Source organism: Saccopteryx leptura, chromosome 5 (assembly GCF_036850995.1).
Source record: "Saccopteryx leptura isolate mSacLep1 chromosome 5, mSacLep1_pri_phased_curated, whole genome shotgun sequence".
NCBI lineage: Eukaryota > Metazoa > Chordata > Mammalia > Chiroptera > Emballonuridae > Saccopteryx > Saccopteryx leptura.
In genome coordinates this window covers 195,816,382-195,832,119 of record NC_089507.1, presented here as the reverse complement: position 1 = coordinate 195,832,119, position 15,738 = coordinate 195,816,382, and the positions used below count along the sequence as shown (strand labels likewise).

Sequence of the window (15,738 nt, the reverse complement as noted above, 5' to 3'; positions counted from 1 at the left end):
TAAGCAAAAATGGTATATAATGACCAGTTGCACCATAGGGTAATTGATATAAGTAAGAGCTAAGTTCTTAGGGCATCAATGTTATAAAGAAACAAAGTTATTCAAGGACCCGTTTATCCTGTGCTTAGCCTTAGCTAAATACCTTTTAGATCATATCAAGGAATTCATATTCAAGTTAGTTAATGCTATTAATGAGCATCTATCAAACCTTCAAGAACTTTTATATGTAAACATGACTAATACAGAGCATAAAGATCATTAGTTCAGTTTTTAAAAAGAAGAAAAGTTTGAGATGTAAACTATAGTCTGAATTTCTCCCAAAATCTTGTTGCTTCATTTTTTGACCTCTCATTTCACATTTTAGATGCCTACTTCCTAGTTTTATATAAACTTTATCTGAAATAAGGAATGGAAAACTAGAAAGAAAAGTTATTAAAAGTATGTGCTGCAGTTCTAGAGAAACCTAATTACCTTTTTCATCTCTTAAAAGAAAAAAGTTTAACTTTGAAAGATTTCATTCGTAAAACTGACCTTGTACTTTAGAAGCGATGTTTAAATTCATTGGTGATAAATATGCGTGTTGGTGTAGTGAAATCCCATTTTTTACATAATGCTTTAATGGAAATGGCAGTTTTATGAAATGAAAGTGACTAGTAAAAATCTGAATGGTGTTCATAAGCCCTTATATCATTTTTATTGAGGTTTTTGTGTATTCTAATTCATTAATGTAGGGGAAAAGAGAACACTAACATGGTTTATTTCCTATAATTACTCAAATCAAATAGAATTTATTTTCAATAAAAATCTTTGAGTAAATTACTGGGGGTGGTGAGAAAAGGGTTGGCCTGTTTTTATATGTCTTGATTTTTGCTCATGAGACTTTGCTGTTTTACCAGTGATGATGTTCACTTGCATATATTTTCAGTATATTTCTCTCCAGGTTTTTAATTTTTATTTTATTTATATTTAAAATTTTTGTTTATTGATTTTAGAGAGGGAGAGAGAAACATCAATCTGTTTCTTTTCTTTTTTTTTTTTTTTTGTATTTTTCTGAAGCTGGAAATGGGGAGAGACAGTCAGACAGACTCCCGCATGCGCCTGACTGGGATCCACCCGGCACGCCCACCAGGGCGAAGCTCTGCCCACCAGGGGGCGATGCTCTGCCCCTCCGAGGCTTTGCTCTGCCCCTCCGAGGCTTCGCTCTGCTGCGACCAGAGCCACTCTAGCGCCTGGGGCAGAGGCCAAGGAGCCATCCCCAGCGCCCGGGCCATCTTTGCTCCAATGGAGCCTTGGCTGCGGGAGGGGAAGAGAGAGACAGAGAGGAAGGGGAGGGGTGGAGAAGCAAATGGGCGCTTCTCCTATGTGCCCTGGCCGGGAATCGAACCCGGGTCCCCCCGCACGCCAGGCCGACGCTCTACCGCTGAGCCAACCGGCCAGGGCCCAATCTGTTTCTTTATGTGCTATGACCAGGGATTGAATCAACAACCTCTGTTGTTGGGACGATGCTCTAACTAACTGAGCTATCTGGCCAGAGCCACTTCAGATTTTCAAAAGAAAATAGTTTATTTTATTAGAAAGAAGAAGGAGGGGGAGAGAAAGAAAGAGAAGATGGGTTTGTTCCACTTACTTTTGCATTCATTGGTTGACTCCTGTATGCTCATTGACCGGGGATCAAACCTGCAACCTTAGGGCATCAGGGCAACACTCCAAATGAACTGCTCAACCATGGCTTCCCTCCATATTTTTACAGTTAAAACCTATGTAAGCCCAAGAAACCCATAATACTTAATGGCCAAGGATTGAGTGTTGAGGGGAAATCTGATATACTTATTTTATCCTGCTTATTACTACAAATACTGTCTTTTAATAATTTGGACTACTTTTTATGCAATTCATATAGGTCAGGGGTGCCCAAACTTTTTACACAGGGGGCCAGTTCACTGTCCCTCAGACCGTTGGAGGGCCGGACTATAAAAAAAACTATGAACAAAGTCCTATGCACACTGCACATATCTTATTTTAAAGTAAAAAAACAAAACGGGAACAAATACAATATTTAAAATAAAGAACAAGTAAATTTAAATCAACAAACTGACCAATATTTCAATGGGAACTAGGCTCCTCTCTCACTGACCACCAATGAAGGAGGTGCCCTTCCAGAAGTGCGGCGGGGGCCGGATAAATGGCCTCAGGGGGCTGTATGTGGCCCACGGGCCATAGTTTGGGGACCCCTGATATAGGTTGAAACACTATTTCAATTGCTTTGTAATAGCTTCACCAGGGGACTTTCCGCAAACAGCTGACTGCTTACAGTTAAAATTGGTTTATTATTTTTTTGTGGAGTACCTAGAAGAAAAGGTCAATGTAAAGGATAAACAAATACAGCAGGTCCTCAGTTAATGTCGTTTTGTTCAAGGTAATTTTGCTATAATGTTGATGAGATGCCATAGGAACTGAACTCCTGTTTATATCAGTTAGCCTATGGCAAAATTGGTTTCTTTATATGTCAGTTTGCTTAAAGTTGCAGGACCTATCTACAGTGTTAAGTAAGCGCATAACTGTACTTTAAAAATTTAGGTTCCCCCCAACTTCATGAGGTGGGGTGAAGAGGAAGAAACTAGAAATTGAGTTGGAAATAAGTGTTCTTAATTTCATCACAGTGTAATCTTGCTAGCATCTGTGTTCTGCTCTGAGTATTTTTCAAACCGCCTTAGAAAAATCTGTTTGTTTGTTTTATATTTGTGGGCAGTTACAAATTCTTGGCATTCTGATCTGAAGATGCTTCCATGTTCCTGAGGCAGAATTTTGTTGAAAATAATAACTTTAAGCTTATGTCTGGAAAACTTTAAGACCTGAAGGTTTATAAATCATCTTCAGATAGTCAGTGAATGCTTCTTTTTACCCCCAGGCTTTTTAATTGGAAGCCTAGTCTTCTTTAGGTGAGTCTTTGTGTAGACACACATTTTTATCTGTTCCATTCTCCTTTCCCCAGCAGTGTGGGGCTATCTGAGCTGAAACTATGCCTATATGGAATGCTTATGATTGGCGATTTTATGTGAGGGCCAGGGAATGTGTGTAAGTGGTGATTGTGCCCATGTAGATTTGTGTATCATTTGGGTGTAAGTGTGTGTTTTCTTTGACCCCAAAAGACTAGAGTTGTGTTCAGCTATTCTTTTTTTCTTTTACCATTGTTGAAGTGACCTCCACCCAAAGCAAGAAGAGAAACTTAACAGGAGTTCAGACCTCTCCATTTTCTTTTTTTTTTTTTAACTTAGAGAAGGGGAGGCAGAGACAGACTCCCCCATGCTCCCCGACCAGAATCCACCCTGCAAGCCCACTAGGGGGTGATGCTCTGCCCATCTGGGGCATTGCTCTTTTGCTCAGCAACCTAGCTCTTCTTAGAGCCTGAGACAGAGGCCATTGAGCCTTCTTCAGTGCCCGGGGCCAACTCGCTCCAATTGAGCCATGGCTTCAGGAAGGGTGGAGAACCAGGTGGGTGCTTCTCCTGTGTGCCTTGATCAGGAATCGAACCCAAGACATCCACACACTTGGCTGACACTCTACCACTGAGCAAACCAGCCAGGGTTCGCCATCTTCATTATGAGTCAGACTACATGCATTGGAGAGTGGGAAGGGTAGAGTCACAGAGAGCTGCTGCCTCCATAATCCGCCAAATACTGCCTCAGCACCAAGTGTCCTATTTCTCCCTCAATGCCAAGAACTTGATACAGGGATGGAGTCTTGTCAGCATCTGGCTTTCCCTCATGGTAGTTGAAAACCTTCTTGGACCATGTCTCTTGTGTAAGCTTTTCGTTCTCAATAAGATGATGGCTTAGAGTGTAGAGAGATGGTGGTTTGTGCTGAAGTCAGTGAGTCAGATGCCCTACCGAAGACTGCCTTTCTCCACATCAGCACCTGCACAATGCCTCCATCTCACAGCTTCCAGCCTGACTCCCAGAAGGAGGGCCAAAGGCAGGACTTACTAAAAGGTAAACAAATGGACAGCCTCTCTTTAGTCAGTTCAGTCCTTTCTCCTGTTTTATGTTTTGTTTTTTTATTATTGATTTTTGAGAAATGGGACAGGAACATAGATTTGTCTATGTATGTGCCCTGACCGGAGATCGAACCGGCAACCTCTGCGCTTCAAGATGATGCTCTAACCATCGAGCTATTCAGAACATGGGCATTTCATTCTTGAAAGTATTGTTGCCCATGAAATGAGAATAGCTTTTAATACAAGTAACCTCAAAACATCAGTTGATCTAGTAACATAGATAGTTGGTTCTGTTTCAGTGTGACACACGCATTCCTAAAAATCACCATACTACACAAAAGAGCACAGTAAAAACCACAGGATTTACAAGTGGGAAACAAAGTTAGGTGCACAGCACTCAAAAACTGTTGGATACACACACACAGGACATGAATAAAAGTAGTAGCACACATTGAGTAGGAAATACATAAATACTACAGTTAAGTTTGGTACTTTACCTCAAAAGACCTGATGTTTTCCTGTGGAAGTGGGCATCGGGGGAAGGAGGAAGGCCACCTGCAATCCAAAGGAATGTGGGAGCACCAGGTGTGATGCACTGTCGACTGAGGTATCGGGGATGGTTGAGGTGTTTGAAGGCGTATATTTCTGTGCACCACGGTTCAGCAGGGTGCAGTTTCCTGTATTCACCTAGTGTTTCTTGCTGACAAAATCACGCATAAGCAAATGTGAAATTTGTTTTATGCTGAGGTTGTCTCCCTAATATGCATATCAATCACATTGGGACAAATTCACAGTTTCAAAATAAACTTTGTAGTAGAACTGGCTGCAGTTTATTTGATTTTGAAATTGAGTTTCTTTTCCTTTTTTCCTTTCTACCATTATTGATTTCTTAATTTATATTTAAGTTAAGCCCATATCAGATTGATTTTTCATACCCTGACCACCTCTAAGGGAGAGCAAACAGCCTGAGATTTTAATGTTGCTAGTGGTGATCTGTGAGGTCTTGTCCTCCTTGGTGAATGAATCTGTGTATACCTATGTCTGTGTAGACACACACACACACACACACACACACACACACACACACCCCTACATCTACACACCTTCCCTAGATGCCAGGCACAGTGCAGAGATATAGAAACCTAGACAGTATCATCAGCCTTGTCCTCAGGAGCTTAAAGTCTCATTAAAAACTTTTTAAGTCATAGGTTTGAATGTGTGTGTTGGTTGTGTTTTCTTAGGGAACATCCAATGAAGCACATTATATATTTCTTAGTTTGGGAATACACACACACCTTCCCATCCCATCTCCTGTTCCTTGTAAATGTAAAGAACTTTTACTTAGAGAAAACACAAGACACCATTGCTTTACACGGTGAAAGATTTAAATTTGAAAAGGTCCTAAGAGGTCTTGTGGTTCAGACTTCCCACTGGACCCCTTAATAAACCCAATGGTCAAGTGTCCATGGTAGTGATAAGTGGGAAAAAAGCAAGTGTCAGAGTAATATGAATTGTATGATCTCATTTTTGTTAATTTTCCCTCCCCACACACGTACGTGCATACTGTTTGCATGAGCGTAGATGAATTGGAAAGATCTCCCATATTGTTACCTCAGGGGACAAGGGAAAGCTTATTAACTTCCTCTTTATACATCTTTTATTGTTTGGCTTGTTTTAAGAGGCATGTTTTACTTTTTTAATTAAAAAATCTAATAAAGTAGAAAATGAATAAATAATAATAAAATATACCCTCAGGGCCCTGAGCCTTGTTTCAATCTTCCCAGTAGCCTGGGTAGTGAGAACTGAATGTGACGTTTCAGGTGTGGGCTGCCCAGCAGGACTGTGAACTTGCTGTGTAGCTTAAGATGCTGTTCACTTTTCTGACAGTAACTATATTGTTGGAGGTTTTGTGTTTATAGACCATTAACACCTCAAAGCCTTTCTTATATCTGCCACTCTCTGAACATCCTACCATTGATCATCATTGTGCACCCAGGTCTGCCCTTCACACTCTCCCCATTAGTTTTCCTCTTGTTGTTGTGGAAATCAGGGTTTAGCATAGGTTAAAAACTGGCCTTGGAGTCAGGCTGCCTGGTTAGAGCGCTTAGCTACCACTAACTAGTATGAAAATGTAGACAAGTAATGTGTCTTCTGAAGCCTCAGTTTTCTCATCAGTTTGTGAGGTATGTTAGGATATTTACTTGTTGTCTGTTGGCATAGTGAGGACATGGTAAATTTTAGCTGTTAGTGTGTTAACCTTGACTCATTTATTTATTTTATAGTGAGATAGTTTTGGATCTTGAATCTTCCCTTAACCATATTCCATATCCCTTCCTGTAGATCATCATCCCATACTGTAAATCAGTCTTCTAAACTTTCCTCATGAGATCCCCAATCAGCTTCTGTCTCTCATTCCATAGGTCCCTTCACTGATGTTGTCACCACAAACCTAAAGCTTGGCAACCCGACAGATCGAAATGTGTGTTTCAAAGTGAAGACCACGGCGCCACGTAGGTACTGTGTAAGGCCCAACAGTGGGATCATTGACGCAGGGGCTGCGATTAATGTATCTGGTAAGTGCGGTAACTGGAAGCTGAAAGGGTGGGCTAAAGAGGCCCCCTAGAGCCAGTGGGATTTCTTTTTTTTTTGGGGGGGGGGGGTTGTATTTTTCTGAAGTTGGAAACGGGGATGCAGTCAGACAGACTCCCGCATGCGCCCAACCGGGATCCACCCGGCATGCCCACCAGGGGGCGATGCTCTGCCCCTCCAGGGCGTCGCTCTGTTGCGACCAGAGCCATTCTAGCACCTGAGGCAGAGGCCAAGGAGCCATCCCCAGCGCCCAGGCCATCTTTGCTCCAATGGAGCCTAGGCTGCGGGAGGGGAAGAGAGAGACAGAGAGGAAGGAGAGGGGGAGGGGTGGAGAAGCAGATGGGCGCTTCTCCTGTGTGCCCTGGCCGGGAATCCAACCCGGGACTCCTGCACGCCTGGCCGACGCTCTACCACTGAGCCAACCGGCCAGGGCCGCCAGTGGGATTTCTTAAAGCTTGTGTTTGCAATGTAGCAAAGTAAGATGTAGACTTCTCCCCCCCAACCCTCCAAGCTGAGTGGGTCCCACTCACCTGTTGTTTTTCTATAATTCATGCCTCTTTGGTTTAATGCTTACAGCCTTTGCGCCTCAATGGTTAGAGCAAAATGAAAGTGGTAACTTCAGACTTCAGAATGAGTTTGGTTTTCACTCCCTTGAAATTAAATCTGCCCTTTGGCAATAAATAAAAAAGGGCTAAACAAACTTAATTTTACTTTGTGGGAGAAAGCTAAATGGAGTTATTTTCTTACTTAAGCTAAATGATTTCTGACATTAAGCTCCTGTCATTTCCAATGATTGGTAACTGCACTTTACTGATTGTGAAAAGCTAAGGGAGAGAGGGCTGAGGAAATTGGAATATATTCAAGGGTGTAAGTTTTGTGCGTGTCTGATGGGTTTCCCCCTGTCTGAGAGGGCATCTATTTTCCATAGTCCAACTTTTGAAAAGATGTTCGTAAAGTGCTCAGATTGAGAATTGGATTTCAGAATTAAGAAGATACAAGTGATGGGTTTGAGTTTAATGTGTTTTAGAAATGGAATAAACTTTTAGCTCATGAGAACTACTGTATCCAAGAATGCCTTTTGTGTTTGTAAAGGAGTTATGGGTGTGTGTGTTTATCCTTTAAGTATCAAGAGACTGTCACAGTGGATTCTGCATCATTAGAAGCCACTGCTCATTTGAAATGGGTACCTGGCTGGTTTTCTCCATGACAGATTTTGATTGAGATACATTGGCTATTCACTTGACATCTAAAAAAAAACGATTCACTTCCTTGGAAAGATATGAGGTGTTTTATTATCTTATCATTTCTGCAAACTTATTCCCTACATCAAGTGGTCTCTCTCATTATGGTGCACCCATACCAGCTATCCCCCTGTGTGCTTCTCTCTGAGACTGCAAGACCTGATCTGTACTCTTGAGTTGGCTTATTATCCAGGAGATGTCAGGAGGGTAGGAGCCAGCATTTACTAAGAGTCTCCAATGTGCTGGGCCTGCACATGTATTATCTCCTGTAATTTCTGTTCTGAGGAGAATACTGTTACCTCCCTCATACCAAGAAGGATACCAGTACCCATAGGCTTAGGAAACTAGCAAGGGACAGCCAGGATGTGGATTATTCTGCCTGATTCTGAAGCCCAGGCTCTTTGAAGTGGAGCACCCGGGAGAATGGAAGTGGGTTTCTTCTGTACCCCTTGTTTCCATAAGGTTTAAAAAACACGGCCCTGGCCGGTTGGCTCAGTGGTAGAGCGTTGGCCTGGCATGCAGGAATCCCAGGTTCGATTCCCGGCCAGGGCACACAGGAGAAGCGCCCATCTGCTTCTCCACCCCTCCCCCTCTCCTTCCTCTCTGTCTCTCTCTTCCCTTCCCGCAGCCAAGGCTCCATTGGAGCAAAGTTGGCCTGGGCGCTGAGGATGGCTCCGTGGCCTCTGCCTCAGGCGCTAAAATGGCTCTGGATGCAACAGAGCAGCATCCCAGATGGGCAGAGCATCGCCCCCTGGTGGGCACACCAGGTGGATCCCGGTCGGGCGCATGTGGGAGTCTAACTAACTGCCTCCCCATTTCCAACTTCCGAAAAATACAACAACAACAAAAAAAAAACCCAAAAAACACATGAGCTTTCGTTTTTGTCTTGAAATCAAGGGCAGCCTAATCTTTTATTCCCTTATTTCACTGACTTTTTTCCTCAATTTTCTTGCTCATTTCAAATTTAAACAAGGTTGTCAGTAAATGGAGAATTACCAATTTTCACAGTAAATACGGGAGCAGCAACATGGTTTTCTGAATAAAATAGTTTCAACAGGCAGTTGTACAGTGTAGGGGTGCTGTCTGATGTTATAAGTTTGTGTGTGTGTATATCTCTTTCAGAAAGATCCCTCTTCATCATAGAAATGTTGTTTTACATTAATAACTAAGCCTGGGCATTTGTCTTGATTTATGATTACCTGCTTAAGGAAGACCAAGACACTGTGGGTATGGCCTTCCTTTGGCAGATGAGAAGGTAAGATGCAGAGAGTGGACATGGTCATTTAGAGTCCCTGGGTGATTAGTGCAGAGCTGGTATTTGTCTTTGTTCCTGATCCAGTGGCTCCAAGCTGCCTCAGCAGTGTTAGGGGAAGGTCTCACTTACAGGTAAATATCAAACATTAAAGTGCCCTGGCCCTCAGCATGTGATGTACTTGGCAAAAAGCAGTTGAATAATAAAATGTCCATGCGTGTCTCCTAGGTGAGAGGGGTTTGTTTGCACATGCAAAAAGGGCTTGTTAGTTTTTGTTTGATGTGTACTTCTCTCGGTGCTTGGGGTGTACATGGGTAAGGTCAGATGTCGGTCCATTTCCAAGACAACCTCACCTGTTGGCACAGTAATCTGGCACCCATTTGTTGCATTTGTATGTGTTGGTGGGCCGCTTGTTATTTATTAGACATTCATATCTTGGGGTAAAAAGCACTGTACTTTCCCTTAAAGGGTCCTCTTAAATGCAGCTACGTGATGCCTTCTTAGAGAGTACCTAGTGGTCTCGGATTCCTTTGGAAGTGAGAATATCCTCAGGAGGCCAGCCTTCCTTTCTCCCCAAGTAAACGTGTCCAGGCTTGGTCTCACACCTCTACTCAAAGGTCACTAGATTTGGGGTCCAGAAACCTGAATAGGAATCCCAGCTCTGCTGCAAAGATTGATCTTTGGTCAATCCGTCAAGCTCTCTGGTTGTAGTTTTCTCATTTTGTAGCGTGGAGAGCAGTGTCTGCCTCACAGAGTGTCTACGTTACTGCATTACTGTTGGCATGTCACGAGGGAGACGAGGGAGACGATGGAGGGATTCCACTTGCTTGGATGTGAACTGGCTAGTTTGTTGTTGAAGATGGATTGTACATAATCTGAATTGCCTTTTTAGAAATAAACTAATTGTATACATTTCATTAATTTGTGGACTTTTTCTAATTTTAAGAAGAAATTTATGTTTTTTCTTCTCTATATATTTTGTGTTTGTTTTGTAGTGAAAACCTGCTAGTAAATTTTCAGATATACTCTCTAAAAAGGTGGCCATGAAATCAATTTAAAAACTACTCCCAGCACTGCCCTGCCTACCCCACAGAATGTCATAGCATACCGGAAAAGGACATAATTAGTACATTCTCTCTCATTTCTGAAAACCCTTGGTATGTGCAGCTGTCAGGGAAAGTTTTAAATCATTCTTTGAGAGGGGAGCGGGCAGGGAGAGAAAGAAAAGGAGGAAGGAGGAGGATGCCCACCCATGGAGCTGGCTGGGGTTTTGGTGTGGGAGCGAGAATTTCTAGCTGTCAGTTGTCTTTCAGACACACCCTGTGAAGCTCTTCTCAGCTTGCAGAAAACTGTATATTCAAGAAGACCTTACATTTTTTGTCAGAAGTCTAGATGCTGACCTTTCATGTTTTCTTCAGAAGACAGCAAATCACTTATTGGGTCCTTAAAAAAACCACCTCTGTTGTATAGACTCAGGTGGTGATGGTTGGAAGGAGGTATCACCTAAACTTTTTGTGTCAGTAGGTGAAAATGTGGGCACTTCCCAAAGGACTGTCCTGGTGCTGTTCACTCAGGTCTGTGATTCGAGTCCTTTTATTTGTCCTTTATGTAGGTGCTCATCTCATCTTATCTCTAACTGTACCCTCTGGGACTCGTGCCTGTTGCATGAGGCAGTGCAGTAAGTGAAGAGGTGCGGGCACTTTTTCATTAATTGGACCAGATGGCCATGGTTTTGGCCCCTGGCTCCCTCATGTACAGCATCTACTAGAGATGGTTTTAAATTATTCAATCTGGACCTCAGCAAAATAGGTACACCTAAATGGAGATTACAGAAGAGGAGATTGGATTTTTCCCCCTGAGATTTTAAATGCAAGGAAAATAAAACTTTTTGAATTAATGAATTGTATGAAGCAGTGGAGGGTCTCCCCATTTGTTCTAGCTTCTCAAAATTAAATCTGTTTTCTCAACTGTCTACTGAGAAAATATTTTCAAGGTAGATAATTTCTGAAAATGTCTTTGTGGTAAGCTGTTAGTGGTTATGGGTTTTTTTTTTAATACTGCAGTTTAATAATGAGGGAGTTTTCCATTAATATTCCAAACCATGTTTGCCAGCGGATACAGTAGGTGAAGTGGTAAAATTATGGGCCTATCAAAAATACTTACGCTTCCTGTAATATGATATTAAGTTTAATATTTTTATAACCTTCACTGAATTCTAATTTCACTAAAGTAGCAAGCACACTTGCATTTGCAGTTCAATTATGCACATTGGTTGCCTGTGTACCAAGCAAATTAGAAATGCAAAATATCTTGTGTTGGGAGGGGCATTGAAAAGAGTCATTAAAGATACCAATATTTAGGTACAGATATACTTACTAAGTGTACCCTGGGAATTGAAAATGGATTACAGACAAACAAACACAAATCTTCTGGTGTCTGAATCTGTATTTTAAATTAAAATTCAAAGAATTAAGGAGCAGCATTCATTCCTGACATATAGCCCTTTTCAGCACTTATTTCAATCACGTTTATAGCATGAAGTTCTTCCAGTAAAATCCTGAGGACAGACAATGAATATCAGCAGCTTTTCTTGGATGGAAACATTGGTCAATTAATGTAATTGGGTAGTATTGCGATTGATAATTAATCCTTTTAAGATTTTGCTGACTCGGTTTAATGGAGCTGCTTTCTTGGCCCTGGCCGGCCAGCCAACCTCGGCTGCAGCTTTTAGGTGATTAGCACCAGAGTGAGTATAAGTGTGCTGCCTTTAAAGAGAGAAGTCAGGCATCCATCTCTCAAGTGCTGATAGGTGTGAGCTAAATTTGGGGAAGGGGTTGGATGTCTTCACTACAACATTATGGTTTGATCATTTGCTTTGAAACTGAAGGCTCTGATAAGAGAAACATTTTATAAATGGTTTTCATGAACCAGGTTTATTACTCTCAGATAAGAACAACTCACATCCATACTTAAAAGGTATCTTTAATCTTTTTCATCACGAGATTCTGGTTTTATTTAAAAAATTACTAACAAAAATTTAGCTTAATAGTGCTTTTGAAAATGTTTTTAAAGTTTACTATATTTAAGTTTCTTAAGAATTCTGTTTCACTTTTTGTGAATATGACATAATTGATTTATTTCTTTACAACTTCAAAGGTCAACAGGACTTTCTAAGTGCATTCAGTACCCCTTACTTAGCTGAAGATAACGTCAGTTCTACAACGTGACAGCAGAGTAAAAACTATGCAGAACTTCAGGGCGTGCAGAGTCGTGTTCTTTTCACTTGTTACAGTTCTCTGTGTATTTATACACTTGGGATCCCCAGTCTTGACTCCTTTTTAGACCCACTGTTAACCAGTCACAGGCCAGAAGGAAGGGAAAGGGCAATGAGAGGTAGCCCCAGTGGGGGACTGGTCAGGAACACCACAGAGAGCAAGGGGGAAGAGTTCAGAAATAACAGAAGGGACCTGGAATTACTTAACCCTCAGGGTAGACCCTTGTCCATATTCTAAATGATGAGTTTTAAGAGACCTGATTTGTAGGTCTTTTTAAGGTTTAATGTATAAGGGGTGTTCATGTGCACAGCACAAGAGCGATCAGGAAAAGGCTGTATTATATCCCATTATACAGTATTATGGGAGACAGGAACTATGTTGGAGTTTTATAAAAATTGTATATTTTTAAAGATATTTATGATAAAAAAGGAAACGAGGCTTGTTCATTGACCAGTGCCTGTGTATGGCTCACCTCATGTTCCAGTGACACTGGGTGCGTTTGTGTTAGTCTGCACAGATAAATTAATCAGACTATGAGGAGCTGGTTACCTAAGACGCGCTATACTGAGCTGGAAAAGACACAAAGACAATTCAGTGTTAACTTATTTATAAATAGAAAAAATCAATTATTTACCTGCTAGACTCATAGTTCCATCATGGGTTCCTGGATAGGCAGAGATCCAGGAAAGTAGTGATGTTTTCAGCATTTTGAGAATCCTAAAGGAAATGATGGATGTACTCATGATAGGGGAACACAGTGTGACCAGAATACTGAGCCGCTTCACTGCAGGCTGGAATTAGGTTACCTCGTTGTGATAACACTAGTTAGTTTAAGCTGATCATGAGCTCGGGTTTGTCTTTATTACTTTAAAACAGTGGAGTAGTGACTTTATTATTACCCCATAAATGCAGTTTGGTAGAGAGCAGTCTTTTGATATGCAGGCTTCATGAAGGGAAAGAGAAAAGACAGTGGTGACAAGAAGACTGGAAACTGTGTGTCTTAAACTGTGGGATAGGGTAGTAAGTGGCTCTAGACATTAGGAGAGAGGAGAAGCTGGCTGGTTGGGGTTAGAGATGGTTCCTCTCTTTACGCTCCACGGAGGAGATTTCTAGAGGGAGCATGATTCTGGAATGCTTTGAATGTTGAAAGGGAAGGTACATGTTGATTAACTAATAAAAAACTGCAGGTTAGTACCTGGAATGTGAGATACCAAAATATGAAGTCCTGTTCTTGGTCAAATTGGATAGAAAAAGCAAACATATAGGAAGGAGCTTAGGAGTCCAAGTATCAAACAGTGTCCATGGATAGAATAAGGTCCTACAATAAGAACAAGGGTGCGAGATGGCATTCCAGTGGAGCTGTAATGTTGGAGATGCAGTGTATGTAGCATGTGTTCTCCAGGTGCGCTTCCTGGACCAGTAGTACCGACCTCTGCTGGGAACGTGTTAAGAGTTGCATATTCTCACTCCCACTCCAGACATGTTGAGTTAGAAACTCTGGAGGTCGGGTCATGCCAGCAAGCACTACAGGTGACTCCGATGCATGCTGAAACTGGGATTCCTCCTTAAAAGTCAATAGTGGGTTAGACCCCACAAGGTGTGGTTTATTGAGATGTGAGTAGGGGAACATGCTAGGTAGGGTCAACATGATAAGAGGAGACTTTGGTAATGACAGAACTCCTGGGTATGGAGGTGGAGCCAGCACCGTGTGCACACCTGTTGGACCAGCAGGGACCTGTTGTTCAGTCACACCAAGAGATTTGAGAAGAACCAGACTGTGAAAAGTTGAATTGATTCTCTTTACCTGTGAAATAGGAGGTTTTTGATCTGAGGAATGTTGTGATGGCGATTGTTTAGAGGGAGAGTACATTTGTAGGGGTTAAAGGGACTGTGTAACTCGGGTAACTTGGTTGGGAGAGAAACTGGGAGAAACTGGAAAGGTCTCTGAGTTGGAGAGTAGATGTCAGTGGAGGCCTGAGCTGAGATTGGTCATGTAAAACAAGGAGAGAGACATTTTGAAGATAAGATTCTGAAATTAAATAATAATAATAAAGCACACGTTGTGGTGCTTGTTAGACTTTCATTCATTAGCTCTGTTACCGTTATAGTGCAGATGAAAATCATCTGTGACTTGCTGGGGTTCTCATAGGAAGCTTTTATGCTGCATTTAATCAAGTCATCATTTCTCAGGAGGGTGGTGTGTGTGTGTGTGTGTGTGTGTGTGTGTGTGTATGTATACTAGCATATATTTTACATTTCTTCTCTTTTGAAGAAAGTCTGGTCTTATTGATCCAATATCTTATGACTCCTAAAGGCCCTTTCTTAACAAGATACCACTTTTGCAATCTGTGATACAGCAGACATCGTATCACAAAGTGTTAATGTTGGTGAGTGGTGACCGGGTCTCCAAGCTGTCTCCTAGTAACAGGCTTGTTTTTAATGTAGTATCAGCAGATACATTTTAAAAGTAGGATAGATGGTTCATTTAAGAGGGTTTTATCATCAGTGTCTCTGGTATTCAAGTGAAATAAATTAAGTTAATGGGAAGCTCTTTTATAGCCTGTCATGGAAAAAGTACATAATTTCTGTCACAATTTGCATGAACGGAGCTGAAAGAACAAACGATTAACAGCATTTATTCTGTCATGTTCTCATAAAGTTCCAGCTAATAGGGTAAGCAAATAGAATTTGACATGAGAGGATAGTGGCTGAGAAATACAAACTTTGGGGCATGGGTTGGAGGCTTTTAAGCAGGACGCAGATACTGAGGCAGTGGGGTTTATGAAGTGTCACAAAGTGAGCAGCCACTGCACCTCCACACTCTTGCTGATTTGGGAGCCCAGAAGGAAAGGAGAGCTGGTAGGTGGCAACACCTTCTTTTCTGCTTGCTGCTGAAGGCTGAAGGAATGTTGTTGCCGGGGGGGGGGGGGGGGGGACTAGTACCCACCTTACCCCCTCAACCTCCTGGAAGTTCACCAGCAGTTCAGCATTTTCAACTTTCACTAGCCTCCCCAGCACACTGAGCACCCAAGTTCCTATTTCACGAGTGCCTGCCTTTGCAGAAGGGATATTTGACCTGCCACTGGGTTGTCTCCAGTGCTTCCTTAAGATGATTATTGCTGACCACCCTTACCCACTTGCTTATGTTCTTGTTTAACTTGGAGGTCTAAATGTAAGTCTTATGTTCTCACACGTCTTCCAGATTACACTGGGGTGACTTGGCAGGTAGGGTACTCTAGCCTAGAGTTGTGCTGATGATGTCTGTAGGGTCCACAGGCACTAGTGAATCTCAAGCAGCATCTTCTGCAGAGGTGGAGGGAGCAATTGCAAGGTGGTTTGGTTAGAGGAGCACAGGGAACTCTGTCCCCTCCCTGTAACGGACACGTG

The 15,738-nt window shown here is 42.1% G+C and overlaps 1 protein-coding gene across 1 annotated transcript in view; it reads left to right on the top strand.

Annotated features, from left to right (window-relative positions):
* The window catches only part of VAPB (VAMP associated protein B and C), a 66,806-nt gene that overhangs the window by 28,763 nt on the left and 22,305 nt on the right, over positions 1-15,738 (top strand). Inside the window, exon 2 of the mRNA XM_066387369.1 lies at positions 6,415-6,567. Within this exon, the coding sequence (XP_066243466.1) occupies positions 6,415-6,567 (153 nt within the window). The remainder of the gene's footprint in view (positions 1-6,414; positions 6,568-15,738) is intronic.